This window comes from Mesoplodon bidens (assembly GCF_964165515.1).
Source record: "Mesoplodon bidens genome assembly, chromosome: 12".
NCBI classification, from domain to species: Eukaryota; Metazoa; Chordata; class Mammalia; order Artiodactyla; family Ziphiidae; genus Mesoplodon; species Mesoplodon bidens.
In genome coordinates, this window is record NC_138168.1 from 45,798,568 (window position 1) to 45,819,919 (window position 21,352).

The window sequence follows — 21,352 nt, forward strand, 5'->3', positions numbered from 1 at the left end:
TTTCTGTTATGAATAATAATCATAGTCAGACTTGGAAGGGGTGAAAGAGAACAACAGTCTCTTTTATTTTTATGGTGTATAGCATAAAATCCATAAGACCTTGGATTCTTCGTCATCCCATGTTAAAATTTTATAAAAACGAGAAATTTTATGAGTTTACAGTGCCAAGTAATATTTTCATTCAAGAATTAATTTCTTGGTCACCTAATCGATGATGAAGGAGTCAAGAATATACAGTGGAGAAAAGACAGCCTCTTCAATAAGTGGTGCTGGGGAAACTGGACAGCTACATGCAAAAGAATGAAATTAGAACACCCCCTAACACCATACACAAAAATAAATTCAAAATGGATTAAAAACCTAAATGTAAGGCTGGACACTATAAAACTCTTAGGTGAAAACATAGGCAGAACACTCTTTGACATAAATCGCAGCAAGATCTTTTTTGACCCACCTCCTAGAGTAATGGGAATAAAAACAAAAGTAAACAAATGGGATCTAATTAAACTTAAAAGTGTTTGCATAGGAAAGGAAACCCTGGTCAGGGAACTAGATCCTCCACACACGCTACAGCTAAGGAGCCCGCCTGCCGCAACTACGACCCAGCACAACCAAATAAAGTATTTTTTAAAGACCCTACAAACAATAAATGCTGGAGAGGGTGTAGAGAAAAGGGAGCCCTCCTACACTGTTGGTGGGGATATAAATTGGTAGCCACTATGGAGAACAGTATAGAGGTTCCTTAAAAAACTAAAAATAGAGCTACCGTATGACCCAGCAATTTCACTCCTGGGCATATATTTGGAGAAAATCATAATTTGAAAAGATACATGTACCCCCAATGTTCACTGCAGCACTATTTACCATAGCCAGGACATGGAAACAACCTAAATGTCCATCAACAGAGGAATGGATAAAGAAGATGTGGTACATATACACAGTGGAATATTAGTCATAAAAAAGAACAACATAATGCCATTTGCAGCAACATGGATGGACCTAGAGATTGTCATACTGAGTGAAGTAAGTCAGACACAGAAAGACAAATATCATATGGTATTGCTTATATGTGTAATCTTAAAAAAAAAAAGGGTACAAATGAACTTACTTACAAAGCAGAAGTCGAGTCACAGGTGTGGAAAACAAACATGGTTACCAGGGGATAAGAGGGGAAAGGATAAATTGGAAGACTGAGATTGACATATACACACTACTATATATAAAATAGATAACTGATAAGAACCTGCTGTATAGCACAAGGAACTCTACTCAGTACTCTCTGTAATGGCCTATATGGGAAAAGAATATTAGAAAAAAAGAGTGGCTATATGTATAACTGATTCATTTTGCAGTACACCTGAAACTAATACAACATTGTAAATCAACTATACTCCAATAAAAATTTAAAAAAAAATGAATTTCTTGAATTCCCTGGTGGTCCAGTGGTTAGGACTACCTGCTTCCGCTGCAGGGGGCATGGGTTCAATCCCTGATTCGGGAAGTTAAGATCCCACATGCGGTGCAGTGTGGCCAAAAATTAAAAAAAAAAAGTCTTGCTTAATCTTCACAAGAATTAATTTCTTCTTGAATTTGATCAGAAGATAGACCTAACCTCATCTGTTCCTAATTGTTACTGTAACTTAAGATGTTAGGGAGGGGCTTCCCTGGTGGCACAGTGGTTGAGAATCTGCCTGCCAATGCAGGGGACATGGGTTCGAGCCCTAGTCTGGGAAGATCCCACATGTCATGGAGCAACTAGGCCCGTGAGCCACAACTACTGAGCCTGCGCATCTGGAGCCTGTGCCCTGCAACGAGAGGCTGCGACAGTGAAAGGCCCACACACCGCAATGAAGAGTAGCCGCTGCTTGCCGCAACTAGAGAAAGCCCTTGCACAGAAACGAAGACCCAACACAGCCAAAAATAAATAAATAAATAAATTTATTTAAAAAAAAAAAATGTTGGGGGACTTCCCTGGCGGTCCAGTGGTTAAGACTCCCCACTTCCACTGCACGGGTCACGGGTTCCATCACTGGTCGGGGAACTAAGATCCTGCATGTCGTGTGGTGTGGCCAAAAATTAAAAAAAAAAAAAAAAGATGTTGGAACTTTAGCAGAGGCATTAAGGTACAAGAGTGTGAAATTTGGAAGTGGGGTATTTCATGTTCAAGAACCAGTTACAGGCTCTAAAACACATAAGAAGGATACTTATGGGTCATTGAAGAACATTTTGTGAGGATTCTTTTAAAAATTATGCTGTTGCTTCCCCCCCCACACACACACACCATGGGAGAACTGGGGGTACAAACTCACTTGTTATCTAGTGAGAGGAGCTTTAGAGGGACCACTTAGAGATGTAAAGAATTCTCTTCAGTTAGGGGGTACAGAGGACTGAGGTCTGGATCCCCTGAGAAATCCATCAAGGAGAGAACTGTAGCTGGCTGACTGCTCCCACAGCAAGAGGTAGGCTGTGTTGGAATTTGCCTACACTCCAGTGTTTGTCAGGGCAAAGGAAATATGAATACTTCCTGCAGAGCAGAGGCAGGCCTAGTGGAGGAGAGAGGCAGCCTGGAGCTGTTTTAATTCCTGCCCAAATAAACCGCCTAGAAGGGCAATGAGGCTCCAACAGTGAGTCTTTTAAGTGACAGCCAAAAAGCCAGGAGGAGAATGAACTATCCACTGAACTATCCACGTCGGTAGAGCTATAGCCAGAAGAAACTCTGAGGTGAGACTCTGAAGAACCCACAGAAGTGCATCTGAGGAAAAGAGTCCACTTCAGACATCACCAGACAGGCCTTTTGGCAGGACCTCTTAAGTTGGAATCTCGTTGCCTTCCATCTCCCAGCACTCCTCTCTCTCATATCCACTTTGGAGACAACAGCAGCTAGGGAAGGGGAGAAGGGTCATGGAAAAGAGACATAGCTGAGCTTACTCTTTTCCCAGCTGGGGGTGGGAAAAGAGATTTGATTACCTAGTGAAAATTGGTTTGTAACCTAAAGTGACTGTAGGACTTTGTTACTTAGCACTGGCTAGAAGAAACATGTGGGCCTGCTGAGTGGTCATCCAGTGCCAGGGGAACATTTTCTCCCTGCATACATTTTAAGAGGATAGCCGAGACAAACATAAAGTTATATTTGATTATATCCTGCAGTTAGTGCATGTTCAGTGGACATAAAAATTCTGTAAAAATTTTCACGTTTGGCATTGCAGTAGTCCGACATCTATGGTAATGCATTAAGCCTTGTTTTTATTCTTGAAAAGTGCCTTGACTTATGTGAGCATTACATGCAATGTAAGTGTATGTTCTTAGATTTCTTTTTTTTTGGCCGGACCACGTGGAATGCGGGATCCTAGTTTCCTGACCTGGGATCGAACCCGTGCCCCCTGCAGTGGAAAAGCGGTGTCCTAACCACTGGACCTTCAGGGAATTCCGCTCTTGGATTTCTTAATGTGGGCTCCTATTTAGTGTTGGTGTTTCACTTAATTGTAAAAGCACCTTTATCCAAAAATAAAGGTTAGGATGCTATTCTTCTGGGCTGCCTAGGTTGTTTAGATTGTTTCATAAACAGGATAGATGACTAAACTTTTTTTGAATAAGATTAAATTATTATAAATCAGTGACATTTTTATATAACATAGACTAAAAAATTTGCACTTCTCCTTGAGCAAGCCCATACTAAACAGCTCTGCACATCTGGGGTTGAGGTTGTGCTAGTTCATCTGGCCAATCGCCTCTCTGCTGTCCACTTCTTTTTTTTTTTTTTTTTTTTTTTTTCTTTTTGCGGTATGCGGGCCTCTCACTGTTGTGGCCTCTCCCGTTGCGGAGCACAGGCTCCGGATGCGCAGGCCCAGCGGCCATGGCTCACGGGCCCAGCCGCTCCGCGGCATATGGTATCCTCCCAGACCGGGGCACGAACCTGTATCCCCTGCATCGGCAGGCGGACTCTCAACCACTGCGCCACCAGGGAGGCCCTGCTGTCCACTTCTGAATTCCCCCACCAACACCTAAGCCAAGACTGCATTGTTTGTACAGTCTCTTCATTTTGTATGTGTGTGTATGTGTTTTATTGAAGTGTAGTTGATTTACAGTGTTGTACCAATCTCTGCTGTACAGCACAGTGACTCAGTTATACACATATAGACTTTCTTTTTTTTTATTTTATTTATTTTTGGCTGCGTTGGGTCTTCGTTGCTGTGTGTGGCCTTTCTCTAGTTGCGGCCAGCGGGGGCTACTCTTCGTGGTGGTGCACGGGCTTCTCATTGTGGCGGCTTCTCTTGTTGTGGAGCACGGGCTCTAGGCACACGGGTTTCAGTACTTGTGGCTCACGGGCTCTAGAGCACAGGCTCAGTAGTTGTGGCACACGGACTTAGTTGCTCCACGGTATGTGGGATCTTCCCAGACCAGGGCTTGAACCCGCGTCCCCTGCATTGGCAGGCGGATTCTTAACCACTACGCCACCAGGGAAGCCCTAGACTTTCTTTTTTTTATATATTCTTTTCCATTATGGTTTATCACAGGATATTGAATATAGTTCCCTGTGCTATACATTAGGACCTTGTTGTTTATCCATTCTAAATGTAATAGTTTGCGTCTACCAACCCCAAACTCCCAGTCAATCTCTCTCCGTCTTCCCTCCTCCTTGGCAACCACAAGTCTGTTTTCTATGTCTATGAGTCTGTTTCTGTTTTGTAGATAGGTTCATTTGTGCCATATTTTAGATTCCACATATAAGTGATATCATGTGGTATTTGTCTTTCTCTTTCTGACTTACTTCACTTAGTATGATAATCTCTATTTGCATCCCATTGTGTTTTGTATTAAGATCATAGTCTCCTTTCTGATAAGGGAAGAAAGGAAAGAGAATTATGGCTGATTAAAATATACATAATTTAAAAAATAATTTAAAAGGTAAGAAGGCAAAGAATTAAATTGTTAGTCTGGTGAAGATCCATTTGGACCACAATATTAAGAAATGGTGGGCTTCCCTGGTGGCGCAGTGGTTGAGAGTCCGCCTGCCGATGCAGGGGACACGGGTTCGTGCCCCGGTCCGGGAAGATCCCACATGCCGCGGAGCGGCTGGGCCCGTGAGCCATGGCCGCTGGGCCTGTGCGTCCGGAGCCTGTGCTCCGCAACGGGAGAGGCCACAACAGTGAGAGGCCCACATACTGCAAAAAAAAAAAAAAAAAAAAAAAGAAATGGTCATTAGCACAGGATCTGGACTTAATTCCTTTGCTGAGGAAATAGAGTAATAATATACTAGTAGACTGTCAGAGCTGGATGGAGCGTTGGAGATCATCTGTTTCATTTTATAAGACAATTTGTTGTTGTTAAAACTCTGAATTATTCATTGTTCCTCTGCTAGATGCAGAGGTTTAGATACATTTTCTCTAATCCTTAATAATTCTGGAAAAGTCTGTGTTCAATTCCCTTTCAAGATGAGAAGACAGACTCAGAGGAAGTGACCTGCTGAAGGATATATTGTAGTTACAGAGCTGGGGGATTTGGACCCAGGTCTGTTTGTTTTATAGCTCATGTTCACTTAGGCCCCACTAGTTTATATACTTTTTAAGAATTTACAGACTTGATATCCTATAAGATCACTCATTTCTTAGGCACAAATTTATGATCATTTGTACTCAGTATGTTTCTCTTTTTGGCTTTCCTTTTGTTTTGGTCTTTACAGATCAGAACAGGAAATTATGACCTGATTCTTAAATCTTTTCTATTGTGAAAGATAGCATACTTTCAGAAAAGAAGATAAAATGTATGTATGGTTTTATAAATAAAGTGAATACACAGTAACTGTTATCCAGGTCAACAAACAGCCTACCTGTGTACGACTTGATTCCTTTAACAAAAGCACAAAGCCCAGACTCTAGGCAAATGTTCAATTCTTATCCACTGGGTCCAGATGATTATAATTCCTTTTTCTCCCCTGAGTTTCACCACTGTATTGAGTTTGGTGGTCATCATTTCTTTGCAGTTTGATCACCTAGGCATGCATTCCTAAACGTATCTCAATTTTTTGAAATAAATTTCTTTCCGTAGATCAGAAGTTACTTAAAATTAACCATAGACATCAGGATAAAGATTAATAGCGTTTAGGTCACAGGAGAATGTTTGATTTATTTAAGAATACAAACTTTTCAAGAGTTCCATTAAACACAAATAATTGCTTTGCTAATTATAATTAGTATTGGTCAATCCTTTCATCTGTGATTCAAATTTGTTACTTATTCCAACTTCCCCCCATTCATCAATCTGGGTAATGTCTTTTCTGCATTAATACTTTTCTGAATATGTATTATATCTTATTAGGTAAGGACGAATAGAATTTACCATGTCATAATGTCCCTTTTTTTCCTCTTTTACAGCATGGGTAAGTTCTCTCTCCATGGGGATGATTTTCTTCTGCTGCCCAATCGTCAGCGTCTTCACAGACGTGTTTGGTTGCCGGAGAACAGCTGTCGTGGGTGCTGCTGTTGGATTTGTTGGACTCATGTCAAGTTCTTTTGTAAGGTAAGGACTTGGCTTCTTCATGTCGCTTTTCAAAAACTGTTAGCTACCTTAAAGATTTCCTTTCAGAAACTTTGCTGTTTACAAGGAAAAATCCTCCTTTTCAGTGCTTAAACCGTAAGCAGTGTCACTTAATGCATTGTTGTCTACAGCAGCAAATCAGAGCTTGTGAATTTGAATGCTTTTGCTTGCAGTGCCTCAGAGTTAGATGTCAGTCAGGATACATATGTTCTCTGGAGCCAAGAAAAAATGTTTCTCCTTTTGTTTTTTCCATTCACAGAAGAATCTTAACTCATAACAGTAAGTTGTCTAAAACAATGGGCTTAGTTTAAGGTCAGCTCAGTCTGAGCCCCAAAGGGTACCAGAAGTGGTATTTTGAAGTGGTTGTTCATAGGCTTGATATGAAATATTTTTTTAAATGAAATCCAGACTTTGCTATTTATTTCAACCCAGGTAGAGAATTCCTGCCTGCATTCTTATTTTATTTTATTTTATTTATTTATTTTTTAAATTTTTTTTTTTATACAGCAGGTTCTTATTAGTTATCCATTTTATACTTATTAGTGTATACATGTCAATCCCAATCTCCCAATTCATCACACCACCAAACTGCCCCCCGCCACTCTCACCCCTGGTGTCCACACGTTGGTTCTCTACATCTGTGTCTCTGCCCTGCACACCGGTTCATCTGTACCATTTTTCTAGGTTCCACATATATGCGTTAATATACGATATTTGTTTTGCTCTTTCTCACTTACTTCACTCTGTATGACAGTCTCTAGATCCATCCACGTCTCTACAAATGACCCAATTTTGTTCCTTTTTATGGTTGAGTAATACTCCATTGTATAAATGTACCACATCTTCTTTATCCATTCGTCTGTCGATGGGCATTTAGGTTGCTTCCATGACCTGGCTATTGTAAATAGTGCTGCAGTGAACATTGAGGTGCGTGTGTCTTTTTGAATTATGGTTTTCTCTGGGTATATGCCCAGTAGTGGATTGCTGGGTCATATGGTAATTCTATCTTTAGTTTTTTAAGGAACCTCCATACTGTTCTCCATAGTGGCTGTATCAATTTACATTCCCACCAACAGTGTAAGAGGGTTCCCTTTTCTCCACACCCTCTCCAGCATTTGTTGTTGGTAGATTTTCTGATGATGCCCATTCTAACTGGTGTGAGGTGATACCTCATTGTGGTTTTGAGTTGCATTTCTCTAATAATTAGTGATGTTGAGTAGCTTTTCATGTGCTTCTTGGTCATCTGTATGTCTTCTTTGGAGAAATGTCTGTTTAGGTCTTCTGCCCATTTTTTTTTTTTTTTTTTTTGTGGTACGCGGGCCTCTCACTGTTGTGGCCTCTCCCGTTGCGGAGCACAGGCTCCGGACGCGCAGGCTCAGTGGCCATGGCTCACGGGCCCAGCCGCTCCACGGCATGTGGGATCTTCCCAGACCGGGGCACGAACCTGTGTCCCCTGCATGGGCAGGCGGACTCTCAACCACTGCGCCACCAGGGAAGCCCCATCTTCTGCCCATTTTTTGATTGGGTTGTTTGTTTTTTAAATATTGAGCTGCATGAGCTGTTTATATATTTTAGAGATTAATCCTTTGTCCGTTGATTCATTTGCAAATATTTTCTCTCATTCTGAGGGTGTCTTTTCATCTTGTTTGTAGTTTCCTTTGCTTTGCAAAAGCTTTTAAGTTTCATTAGGTCCCATTTGTTTATTTTTGTTTTTATTTCCATTACTCTAGGAGGTAGATCAAAAAAGATCTTGCTGTGATTTATGTCAAAGAGTGTTCTTCCTATGTTTTCCTCTAAGAGTTTTATAGTGTCCAATCTTACATTTAGGTCTTTAATCCCTTTGACTTTATTTTTGTGTATGGTGTCAGGGAGTGTTCTAATTTCATTCTTTTACATATAGTTGACCAGTTTTCCCAGCACCATTTATTGAAGAAGCTGTCTTTTCTCCATTGTATATCCGTGCCTCCTTTGTCGTAGATTAGTTGACCATAGGTGCGTGGGTTTATCTCTGGGCTTTCTATCCTGTTCCATTGACCTATAGTTCTGTTTTTGTGGCAGTACCATATTGTCTTGATTACTGTAGCTTTGTAGTATAGTCTGAAGTCAGGGAGTCTGATTCCTCCAGCTCCATTTTTTTCCCTCAGGACTGCTTTGGCTATTCGGGGTCTTTTGTGTCTTCATACAAATTTTAAGATTTTTTATTCTAGTTCTGTAAAAAAAATGCCATTGGTAATTTGATAGGGATTGCATTGAATCTGTAGATTGCTTTGGGTAGTATAGTCATTTTCACAATATTGATTCCTCCAATCTAAGAACATGGTATATCTCTCCATCTGTTTGTATCATCTTTAATTTCTTTCATCAGTGTCTTATAGTTTTCTGAGTACAGGTCTTTTACCTCTTAGGTAGGTTTATTCCTAGGTATTTTATTCTTTTTGTTGCAGTCGTAAATGGAAGTGTTTCCTTAATTTGTTTTTCAGATTTTTCATCATTAGTGTATAGGAATGCAAGAGATTTCTGTGCATTAATTTTGTATCCCGGTATTCTACCAAATTCATTGATTAGCTCTAGTAGTTTTCTGGTGGCATCTTTAGGATTCTCTATGTATAGTATCATGTCATCTGTAAACAGTGACTGTTTTACTTCTTCTTTTCCAATTTGTATTCCTTTTATTTCTTTTTCTTCTCTGATTGCCATGGCTAGGACTTCCAAAACTATGTTGAATAATAGTGGTGAGACTGGACATCCTTGTCTTGTTCCTGATCTCAGAGAAAATGCTTTCAGATTTTCACCATTGAGAATGATGTTTGCTGTGGGTTTATCATATATGGCCTTTATTATGTTGAGGTGGTTTCCCTCTGTGCCCACTTTCTGGAGAGTTTTTATCATAAATGGCTGTTGAATTTTGTCAAAAGCTTTTTCTTCATCTATTGAGATGATCATATGGTTTTTATTCTTCAGTTTGGTAATATGGTGTATCACATTGATTTGCATATACTGAAGAATCCTTTTATCCCTGGGATAAATCCCACTTGATCCTGGTGTATGATCCTTTCAATGTGTTGTTGGATTCTGTTTGCTACGATTTTGTTGAGGATTGTTGCGTCTGTATTCATCATTGATCTAGTTCAAGTTCTGCCTTTTTAGGAAAGCCTTCTCTAGCACCCCCAGGTTGCATCAGTGTCTCTTCTTTGAATCCTTTTTCCACACATACTTGATATCTTACTGATTTACACTGTACTTATTCAGTTGTCATACTTCAATAGTTTGAACCACCTGTTACTAAGGTGAAAATTTAGAAGCGAGAAAGGTTCCAGCAGCAGTGAAAATGCCATCACAAAGCTTATGTACTTTACTCTGTGGGAGAGATACAAAGTTAATCTTACCCAGCACCGTCTGTTTAAATGTTGTGCAAAAGAATGTCTGTGATTTATGTCAGTGGCTCTCTGGTTTTCCAACTGACAGCTTTATAATAATGTGGTATAATTGTATAGATATTGGTGTTCATGATGATACTTCGCTGTCAATACTATTTTTAATATACACTTTGAAGAAGACAGAGAAATGTATTTAGATTTAGATTTTTCCTTTAAAATTGTTAAATAAAAATAAATTAGCACCTTAATAAGTAAGTTGCAGTTACCTGGAAAACTACTTATGGGGAAAAACTGATGCAGAATGAGTGAAGTATTATTTATATTTTGTTCTGTATTCTTATTATTTGGGATAGATGTCTTGTTTCACTAAGCAGACTAGAAGTAGGGCATAACCACATTTAAAATATTTTTTTCACCAAGTATCTGGAACTAGTAGCTGTTAAATATATGGTTATTGAATAAAGAGTGGAGTTTCAGTAAAGGGTGATCAGAGTGAGGTAGGGTTAATCTGGGAGAGTCTGGGAGTGGCCCTTGAGCCTGATTTGAAGATGGTTCTAACTGTGGATTAATAGAGGGGGAAAGGGCATCTCAGGGAGAGAGGATTGACAACCTGCCTTAATTTGATCAGATTCTAGAATTCCTTGTGATTACCTCAGCGTATTGCTAGGCTAAAATTATTGTCCAAAATTTAATTATTAACCAACTTTATCTATCTTAGTTTCTAATAAATAGCTTGCCTTTACTACTGATAAACAGTCTTTTGAATTGAACTTCTCAAAAGAAAAAAAACATTAGTTTTCTTTCACTCCTTACCTTGATTGTTTCAAAGAATGTGATGCTGTATGTTCCTTTACTGTTTTGTTTTGTTTTTTTACTTCCTTCCATCTGCAGCCTCCTCTTGCTTCAGCCCTCTCTTTTTCTTTTTCTTTTTTTTTTTTTGCCCCACCGTGAGGCTTGTGGGATCTTAGCTCCCTGACCGGAGATCGAACTCAGGCCCTCTCGGCAGTGAGAACAAGGAGTCATAACCACTGGGCCACCAGGGAATTCCCTGTGTTCATTTACTTTCATAAGAAGTGTATAATTAAGTTATTTGGTTAAAATAAAGAATTCTTAATCCTTTATTATTTTTTGAGACATATACAGCTTACAAACTGGGATCACTAGTGAACACACTTCATTTAGTATTCCTGCAATCAGAGTATGATTTCTCCTTATCTTGCACAATACCAAGAACAGCGCAATACAGGGCGAAGGTTGGTCTGCAGCCCTTAGGCCAGCAAAATGCAACAGAACTGCTCCCCTGTGCAAACGTTTGTGACATAACCTTGTGGAGAAAATATCAGATGCAGCCTTTTCTTTGAGTAGATTGCTTAGTAAGTGCCTGGGAAAACTCCATTAAAAAAGTGAGCTTTCATAGTTAAATTATACTTTTTAATAACTTTTATCAAGAGTAGTTTTTTTTTTTTTTTAATCATTGTCAGTTTTACTGAGGCCCTTCCTGGCACTGTCCTTTATTTCTGAGTTGCGGAGAACACAACAGTTTTTACCCAGTGTTGCATGGTTTGCCTGAAATCCATAGAAAGAGAAGGAGGAATCAAATTACTGATGACATTAACAGTCATTTTTTCACATACTCAAGGCATTTTTTTATTATCCGTTCACATTAAATTAAAATATTTCAGCGTTGTATTCTTGACTTACTAAGTTTTTCACCTGTTTTTGGTTAATTTTTATTTGTAGAAAATATTTTGATTAACTGAAACCCAGTTTTACAATAAGATTTTATTCTACCAAGCACGTGATAAAAATAATGAAAGCTGCTTTCCATCTTTTTCGTCTTTACACAGCTCCATCGAGCCTCTGTACCTGACCTATGGAATCATATTTGCCTGTGGCTGCTCCTTTGCCTACCAGCCTTCATTGGTCATTTTGGGACACTATTTCAAGAAGCGCCTTGGACTGGTGAATGGCATTGTCACCGCTGGCAGCAGTCTCTTCACAATCTTGCTGCCTTTCCTTTTAAGGGTGCTGACTGACAGCGTGGGCCTCTTCTATACCCTGAGGGTCCTCTGCATCTTCATGTTTGTTCTCTTTCTGGCTGGCTTTACTTACCGACCTCTTGCTTCCAGTGCCAAAGATAAAGACAGTGGAACCAAAGGAGGCAACAGATTCTCCCTCTTTTCCAGGAGAAAGTTCAGTCCTCCAAAAAAAATTTTCAATTTTGCCCTCTTCAAGGTGACAGCCTATGCAGTGTGGGCAGTTGGAATACCACTTGCACTTTTTGGATACTTTGTGCCTTATGTTCACTTGGTAAGTATGCTTCTCTGGCTTTGCTGGTAATGGATATTATTATTTCATACACAGAAACTTCTTAGAAGACCAGTAGAGATCAGGTTGAAGTTGACCTTAAATATTATCTTGTTTGTAATTCAGGGACTCTTGAAATTCAAGGTCTCCTAAGACAAGGTCATCACATCCATCAGATCATTAAACAGATAATATGTTTCATGGTGTGCTTTGATATTTTTAGAAATTGCCAAACCTACACAAACAAAAACAAGTTCTTTAAAAAAAAAAAAGACTAAAATGTTTTAACAAATGTCATCAGTACAAAATTTGATAGGTCACTTTTCCTTCAAGTGGCTTACAAATCATAATCAGGGACAAAGATGGTGCAATGATGTTGTCAACATCAATAAATTATTTTTCAACAGAAGGGTACAAAAATTAAGTAAATAGTAAAAGCCAACGGCCTTGACACAAAGAAACATTTTGTCTACTTGTGGAACACTTCTGAGAAAATGGAATTCTACTCAGAGGATTATTTGAGGAATGTTAGCAAGTTCCAAATGATGGGAGAGAGCAAGGGTTTCATAGGAAATTAGGATTTCAAGTGCTCAAGCACTTTATTATCATCATTATTATTATTTTTGTTTGATAGATAAGAAATGGATTTATTTAGAGAGAAACACATTCCACAGAGTGTGGGCCATCTCAGAAGGTGAGAGCGGCCTCAAGCACTTTATATTGTTTGTTTATATTGCAAAGGCAAATTTTGGCCTCTCTATAATGAAATAAGAGTAAGCAGTGTCTAAAGTATTTGCCCGTGGTAGAATTTCCTCAAAAGTGCTTATTATTGGGCTTCCCTGGTGGCGCAGTAGTTGAGAGTCCACCTGCCGATACAGGGGACACGAGTTCGTGCCCTGGTCCGGGAAGATCCCACATGCCACGGAGTGGCTGGGCCCGTGAGCCATGGCCGCTGAGCCTGCGTGTCCAGAGCCTGTGCTCTGCAACGGGAGAGGCCACAGCAGTGAGAGGCCTGCGTACCGCAAAAAAAAAAAAAAAAAAAGTGCTTATTATTATGTTTCTTCCTTTTTTCTTACTGTTATGACTGAAAATGTATATACAGTTCAACCTAGTTGATAAATGATCAACAAAAATGGTAGTGGGATAATTTTTTCTTTTGTGTGTATACTGTGTGTGTGACTTGAAGCCTTTCTAGCTTTCAGTCTACTTTTGGACATCTGTGCAATTTTTCTTTAGTTAAAGTTCTGGTGCAAGTTGGCAGTATAGTTCAGAGAATTACTGGGGTCAAGGGGTCAGCTAGTAAACTACATCATCAGTGTTTTGTGGGTCCCTATGCTTAGTTCAGAAAGGAATTAGGTCAAGGAAACCCAAAGAGGGGTGGTAGGCATGTCCTGTGTCTAAGATAATTTTGAATTCTCAATTCTCCTTATTTTCTTTTTGCCAGAGGTATTGAGGAAGCAGCTGGGATGACCAGTGGGGAGACAAGGAGAGGACTAGTTTTTAGTACTCCGAGCCACATGGCATTTTGCAGAGACTGAGGTACTAGGTAAAATGACCTAGTATGTGATGCTTGTCACATATAAAGTCTCTGGCTACATCTTGATCTGATAATCCATTTTCACACTTTTAAGAAGGCATAGCTGAACCATTTGAAGATATTTAAAAAAATATATATATATAGATCCATTGTGGAAAGATCAGCTTTACCAGTTACCTCTTCCATAGCTCTGTAGATAAGAAAGTGTTTGTTGTGTCCTCAGAGATGAGTAGATTTTTTATTTTTTTTAAATGCCTGCTGTGTTTTTTTTTTTTTTTTTGGCTATGCCCTGAGGCTTGCGGGACCTTAGTTCCCCAACCAGGGATTGAACCCAGGCCCTTGGCAGTGAAAGCCTGGAGTCCTAACCACTGGACCCCCAGGGAATTCCCGAGTAGATTTTTATTTTCTTATTTTATAGTTCTTTTCATTTTTTAAATTTAATTTAATTTAATTTTTTGGCCACGCTGCACAGCATGTGGGATCTTAGTTCCCAGACCAGCGATTGAATCTGTGCCCCCTGCAGTGGAAGTGCAGAATCTTAACCACTGGGACCACCAAGAAGTCCCCCGAGTAGATTTTTAAAAAAATTCTCTTTATTACTATAAGGTGAACACACTCAGAGAAATCTGTAAGTCAGCTTTGCTAGTATGTGACATTTACTAAAGGACAAGTGGTAGGTGATTATCTAGCTATTTCTGGTAATATAATTTGTAAATTAATTTCACATATATTATTATTTCATTTGACCTTCACAGTAAACTTGTGAGGTAGGCAAAATAATATTAGCTCATGTTTTACAGAGTGGAAAACAGATCCATCATTAACAGAGATGTTAAGTGGCTTCCCAAGAATCACATATCAGCAGAGCAGGGGCTGGTTCCCTTCCGCTGTGCTTACTTGGTAGCAAATCTAGCACAGTCTTAGTCTGGGGCATATTGGCTCCTGTCCCTGGATATACAACTAGATATGTCCATCTTATTGAGGGGGATGTGAGTATGCCTAAGGAAATTTAATAAATATGTTATTGGTCTTTTTCTTAAAGTAAATGAAATTTCACAGTGAATAATGAGTTAGACGGTGTTATAGTTACCACCGTCATCAGGAGGCTGTAAATTAGATAGTACACAAGACAATGAGGTCTCTGTTAACTCAGATAACAAATCAGGCCTTATTCTGCTCTCCCTCCTTCCGGGCATGTTTTCTTACAAAATGTGTTGATATTTTTCATTTGGGATTTTCCCCCTTTTGAACTGTTATGGCACTAAAGCCATGTTGGAAAGGAAACACCAGACAGTTAAATGTCCTGGAGGCTGTTTAAATCTCATGTTTGATGGGTACACTGAGTTTGTCACTATGTTGTAATTTAGGGTTTGGATTACGGATACTTAATCCCAGGCTTCATGCAATGGGACACCACTTACTTTCCTCCTTAGAGGGGGAAAAGGTGTCTCAAATTTTTCTAAAGACTAGTAGATGTTCAATTCATGTTAAACCCTTTACTGGGTGTTGAAGGGAATATGCATGTAAGGCATAAGAACCTGTTCTGAAGGAGTATAAAATCTAGTACGTGTAATAATATAAACAATTATAGTTTATAAAGGACTTTTACATACATTGTCTTATATAATCTTCACCACAATGCAGTACCTGTAATGTATTATCCTCATTTCATGGATGAGAAGAATGAGGCACTGAGAAGTTTAGAAACTTGCCCAGGGTCACAAGACACAGCAGCTGGTAATTATTAGTGTAATACTTTCAGGCAAGAGGTAGTACTGCATAGTGGGTAAAAGTAAAGGCTCTGAAGTAAAACAGATCTGGGTTTAAATGCTAGTTTTGTCCCCTACTAGTTGTGTAACCTTGGGTAACACACTCTAAGCATCAGTTTCTACATCTATAAAATAGGGATAAACCCAATTTTGCAGAGTTGTTGTAGGATGAGAGAAAATGTCTGTAAATCCTCTATTCAGTTCTGGTATAAAAATGAGTTATTTAAATTTCAGACAACGTGATTGTGAATTGCTTGTTTTAGTGGGGCTGTGGAAGAGTCAAAGGGGAAAGATAGTGTCCATTTGGAAAAGTGGTTAGTACAAGCTTCATAGGATTGGAGTTGGTCCTTAAGCCTGAGATTTGTTGTTGAAACTGGATGTTTAATTAACTAGGGAACTAATTTATCTATCTAGGCCTCCTTTGAAGATTGTGAAATACAGTGAAGTGCTCTCATGGTTATGTTAAAAATCCTAAGATCTTTACTTATTTATTACATTATACATTGATGATTTGAGAGAAAATATGTATGCTTTGTGGCATTCTTTTTCTCAGAGCAAGGTTGGTAGTTTTCTTTTAGTAGTTGACTTTTAAACATGAAGAATCATATTGCTTCATGGAAGGGGTCAGTGATCTCTTTTAGGCCTACCCACTTTTAATCTCTATTGTAAGTGTATGGATCTTTTTTTTCTTCTACTGTTATTGAGATATAGTTGACATGCAGCACTGTAAATTTAAGGTGTATAGCATAATGATTTGACTTATATACATCATGAAATGATTATCACAACAAGTTTAGTAAACATCCATCATCTCATAGATACAAAATTAAAGAAATAGAGTAAGTGTACAAATCTTATAGATCAATTTAGGTGAGACATAACTTTCTAAATAGCCATTCCCAGTAACAGCTGCTTTAGTTGTGAATTGCCCATTTTGCCTAAGAATTGTTTTGGTTTTCTGGATTAAGTTTTTTTTTTTTTTTTTTTTTGTGGTACGCGGGCCTCTCACTGTTGTGGCCTCTCCCATTGCAGAGCACAGGCTCCGGACGCGCAGGCTCAGCGGCCATGGCTCATGGGCCCAGCCGCTCCGCGGCATGTGGGATCCTCCCGGACCGGGGCACGAACCCATGTCCCCTGCATCAGCAGGCAGACTCCCAACCACTGCGCCACCAGAGAGGCCCAAGTTTTTTTTTTTAATTGGCATATAGCTGATATACAATGTTGTGTTAGTTTCTGCTATACAGCAAAGTGAATCAGTTATACATTATAATACATATATCTACTCTTTTTTTTTAATCTACTCTTTTTCAGATTCTTTTCCCATATAGGTCATTACAGAATATTGAGTAGAGTTCCCTGTGCTATACAGTAGGTTCTCATTAGTTATCTATTTTATATATAGTGGTGTGTATATGTCAATCCCAACCTCTCAGTTTATCCCTCCACCCTTCCCTTTGGTAACCATGAGTTTGTTTTCTACATCTGTGACTCTATTTCTGTTTTGTAAATAGGTTCATTTGTACCATTTTTTAAAATTCCGCATATAAGTGATATCATATGATATTTGTCTTTCTGTGTCTGACTTAACTTCACTCAGTATGACAATCTCTAGGTCCATCCTTGTTGCTGCAAATGCCATTATTTCATTCTTTTTATGGCTGAGTAATATTCCATTGTATATATGTACCATATTTCTTTATCCATTCCTCTGTTGATGGACATTTAGATTGCTTCCATGTCCTGGCTATTGTAAATAGTGCTGCATTGAACATTGAGGGTACATGTATCTTTTCAATTATGATTTTCTCCAGATATATGCACAGGAGTGGGATTGCTGGATCATATGGTAGCTCTATTTTTAGTTTTTTAAGGAACCTGCATACTGTTCTCTGTAGTGGCTGTACCAGTTACAGTCCCACCAACAGTGTAGGAGGGTTCCCTTTTCTCCACACCCCCTCCAGCGTTTATTGTGATGCTGGCCATAATGGTGATGGCCATTCTGACTGGTGTGAGGTGATACCTCATTGTAGTTTTGATTTGCATTTCTCTAGTATTAATGATGTTGAGCAGCTTTTCATGTGCCTCTTGGCCATCTGTATGTCTTCTTTGGAGAAATGACTATTTAGATCTTCTGCTCATTTTTTGATTGGGTTGTTTTTTTTTTTGACATTGAGCTGCATGAGCTGTTTAGATATTTTGGAGATAATCCCTTGTCGGTTGCTTGGATTGAAGTTTTCTTTTAAAATAAATGTATCTATTTATTCATTTATTTTATTTTTGGCTGTGTTGGGTCTTCGTTGCTGTGCACGGGCTTTCTCTAGTTGCAGCGAGCGGGGGCTACTCTTCGTTGCAGTGTGCGGGCTTCTCACTGCGGTGGCTTCTCTTGTTGCGGAGCACGAGCTCTAGGTGTGTGGGCTTCAGTAGTTGTGGCTTGTGGGCTCTAGAGCGCAGGCTCAGTAGTTATGGCACAGGGGCTTAGTTGCTCTGCGGCATGTGGGATCTTTCCGGACCAGGGCTCGAACCCGTGTCTCCTGCATTGGCAGGCGGATTCTTAACCACTGCACCACCAGGGAAGCCCAGGATTGAAGTTGTTATGGCTCCTCCTTATTATCCAGTTTTTCTTCATTAGCTTCCAGAAACATAACATGCTCTTAGAGCATAACATGTTCTTTTCCTCCTACCTCTCCTATCACTCCTTCTTAGTTTCTTTTCTGGTTCCTTATTTTTCACCCTGACCCTGAATATCAGTCCTAGGGCTTACGCCTTGATCTTTTTCTCTACTCATTCCAAATGATGGTTTCATCTAATTTCCTGTGTTCAGACATCATATATATGCCAGTGGCTCAAAATTTATATTTAGCTCAGGCCTCTTTTGAATTCTTCACCAGACTTTTATAGCCATCTGCTTACTTAATATCTCCACTTGGATGATTGTTAGATGTTTCAGATTTAACATGTCCAGCCCTGAAGTCCTGATTTTACCCCTGTCCCCAAAACCTGCTCTGCCCTCAGCCATCCTTATCTCAGGAGATGGCAGTTCCATCAGTCCCCAAACCTTGGAGTCATCCTCGGCTCCTGTTTCTTTCATACCACACTCCTGATCCAGGCCAGAAATCCTGGTGGTTCTCCTTTCAGAATGTATCCTTCCCTGCCCCCTGTAGTCTGTTCTCTACACAGAAGCCACAGGTGTTCTTTCCACACACAAGTCACTCTGCTCAAAATCTTTGGGTGGCTCCCCATTGCTCTGAGAGTAAAAACTAATGTCCTTACAGTGGCCTACAAGGTCCTCCATGGTCTGTCCCCTCCTATCTCTGATCTCATCAGGCCCGCTCCCCCTCACTCACTCTGCTCTCACCACTCTGCTCTCTTTGCTATTCAGCTTTTAGTGAGGCTCACCCTGACCACCTGGTTAAAACCCCCTTCTTCCCTCTCCCCTCCACATACTCCCAAACCCCCTCACACGGCTATTTCTTTTTCCATAGCGCTTCATACCTTCTTTTTTTTTTCTTTTGAATATATTTATTTATTTATTTGGCTGCGTTGGGTCTTAGTTGTGGCATGTGGGATCTTTCTTTGTGGTTAGTGGACTCTTTGTTGCACCTTGAGGGCTTCTCTCTAGTTGTGGTGTGTGGGCTCCAGAGTGCATGGGCTCAGCAGTTGCAGCACATGGGCTTAGTTGCCCCGAGGCATGTGGGATCTTAGTTCCCCAACCAGGGATCAAACCCGCGTCCTCTGCATTGGAAGGCGGATTCTTAACCACTGGACCACCAGGGAAGTCCCCATACCTTCTAACATGTTACATAATTTACTTGTGATGATTACTGTTTGCTCTCTGTGTGTATACCTCTGCTAGAATGTAAACTTCACAAGGCTAAGGGTCCTTCTCTGTCTTATTCAGTGAATGAACCCTAGCATCTACCACAGTGCCTAATATACAGTGAGTGCTCAAATATTTGTCGAATGACTATCTTATGGATAAGTCTAAAGCGACACCATATAAGCAGTATTCATTTTCTCTCCATTTTGATCTTTAAAATTCTCTACTTTGATACCAGAATGATGTTTCACATGTTATACCTATAGGACATGATTGTATTCATATCCATTCAACACCTAATCAATAAGCTCAAATTCAGCAAACCTAAGACTAAGTCACACTAATGCCATCTGTTGATGGGGAAAAGAGTTGATGTGTTTTGCTTTTGACCCATAGCTTTATCTGCATGTTGAAATTGAAACTTTATAAATGGAAGGAATTTCTGTGTCTCTGTCACTATTGTGTAAGTGTATGGAAGGAGTGAATGGCTATTCCCATTAACAAGGAAATCTAGACAACTAGTGTCTGCTCTACTGTGTAGCAACTGAAAATCTTGCAGAGCCTTGGGTGGTGTGTGTGAGAACAGGATGAGGATGCAAGACCAGAGCCTGACCACAAGTCTGCATCGCTTTGGTAGAGCACTGACCACAGGGCCACGTCAGCCAGATGACTGATAAATGCCTACAAATGACAACATGATGCAACTCTTCTCAGCGGCAGTGTTCCATCCTCAGTACGAGAATGATGACTTAGTTTTTATTGCTTTCATATCTGGCCACCACTGCTCGCCTTGAAAAGCTGCACCTGTGTTCTTTGACTCCAGAACATATGGCAGTCAAGTTTTGGTTTTTAAGCTCTGATCCACATAGTTCTCTATCGGAGAGAAGATGACTGACTCATGCGTTGAAATCTGCAACATATATGTTTATTAGCCCATTTTGAAAAAACTCCATAAGTTATAAGTGTGTCATTTTTGTGGCAGATAGTAATTGTTCTCAAAAGAAACTCTGATCTGGTAGGGAAGATCCCACTTTTCTGAGACTATGATTGAAGGCACCATCATTTGCCTGCTGACAGGCACTTAAGTGGACACCAAGTCCAGCTATAATTGGGAACAAACAAGTTGTGTTTTTATTTTTTAATTTTTAAAAATATTTATTAATTTGGTTGCATTGGGTCTTAGTTGCAGCACGTGGACTCCTTAGTTGTGGCTTGCCGGCCGCAACTATTTGTGGCATGTGGGCTCTCAGTTGTGGCCTGCGTGTGGGATCTAGTTCCCAGACGAGGGATCGAACCTGGGCCCCCTGCATTGGGAGCACAGTGTCTTAACCAATTGTGCCACCAGGCAAGTCCCAACAAGTTGTGTTTTATTTTATTTTATTTTTAAATTTTTAAAAAATTTATCTTATTTATTTATTTTTGGCGGCACTGGGTCTTCATTGCTGCACATGGGCTTTCTTTAGTTGCAGCGAGTGGGGGCTACTCCTCGTTGCGGTGTACAGCCTTCTCATTGCAGTGGCTTCTCTCGTCGTGGAGCATGGTCTCTAGACACGTGGGCTTCAGTAGTTGTGGCACACAGGCTCAGTAGTTGAGGCTCGCGGGCTCCAGAGCACAGGATCAGTAGTTGTGGCGCGTGGGTTTAGTTGTTCCACGGCATGTGGGATCCTCCCGGGCCAGGGCTCAAACCCGTGTCCCCTGCATTGGCAGACAGATTCTTAACCACTGCGCCACCAGTGAAGTCCCCACAAGTTGTGTTTTAAAACTAGAAATGAAATTTTGAGGCAAATAAGCCAATAAATGGGACATGTCGTACCTTAGGAGATGTTTTATGGCTTTGATTAATGCCAGATGCTCTGTGGGTCGGTACTGGAATGTAGCTGTTAGACCTCACTGGCCAGGTCACCTCTGGCCATGTTGTGGTGACAGCAGGAATATTATCCCAAGCCAGATCTCAGGGCGCCGAGCCATGCAAATAGGAACAGCAGACATGCTTTCATCAATTTTGTGGCTT

At 40.1% G+C, this 21,352-nt stretch overlaps 1 protein-coding gene across 1 annotated transcript in view; it reads left to right on the forward strand.

The window, feature by feature from the left end:
* Nucleotides 1-21,352, forward strand: part of SLC16A10 (solute carrier family 16 member 10) — a 141,049-nt gene that overhangs the window by 89,751 nt on the left and 29,946 nt on the right. The window contains exons 2-3 of the mRNA XM_081251242.1: nt 6,372-6,516; nt 11,759-12,221. Coding sequence (XP_081107368.1) covers nt 6,372-6,516; nt 11,759-12,221 — 608 coding nt within the window. The remainder of the gene's footprint in view (nt 1-6,371; nt 6,517-11,758; nt 12,222-21,352) is intronic.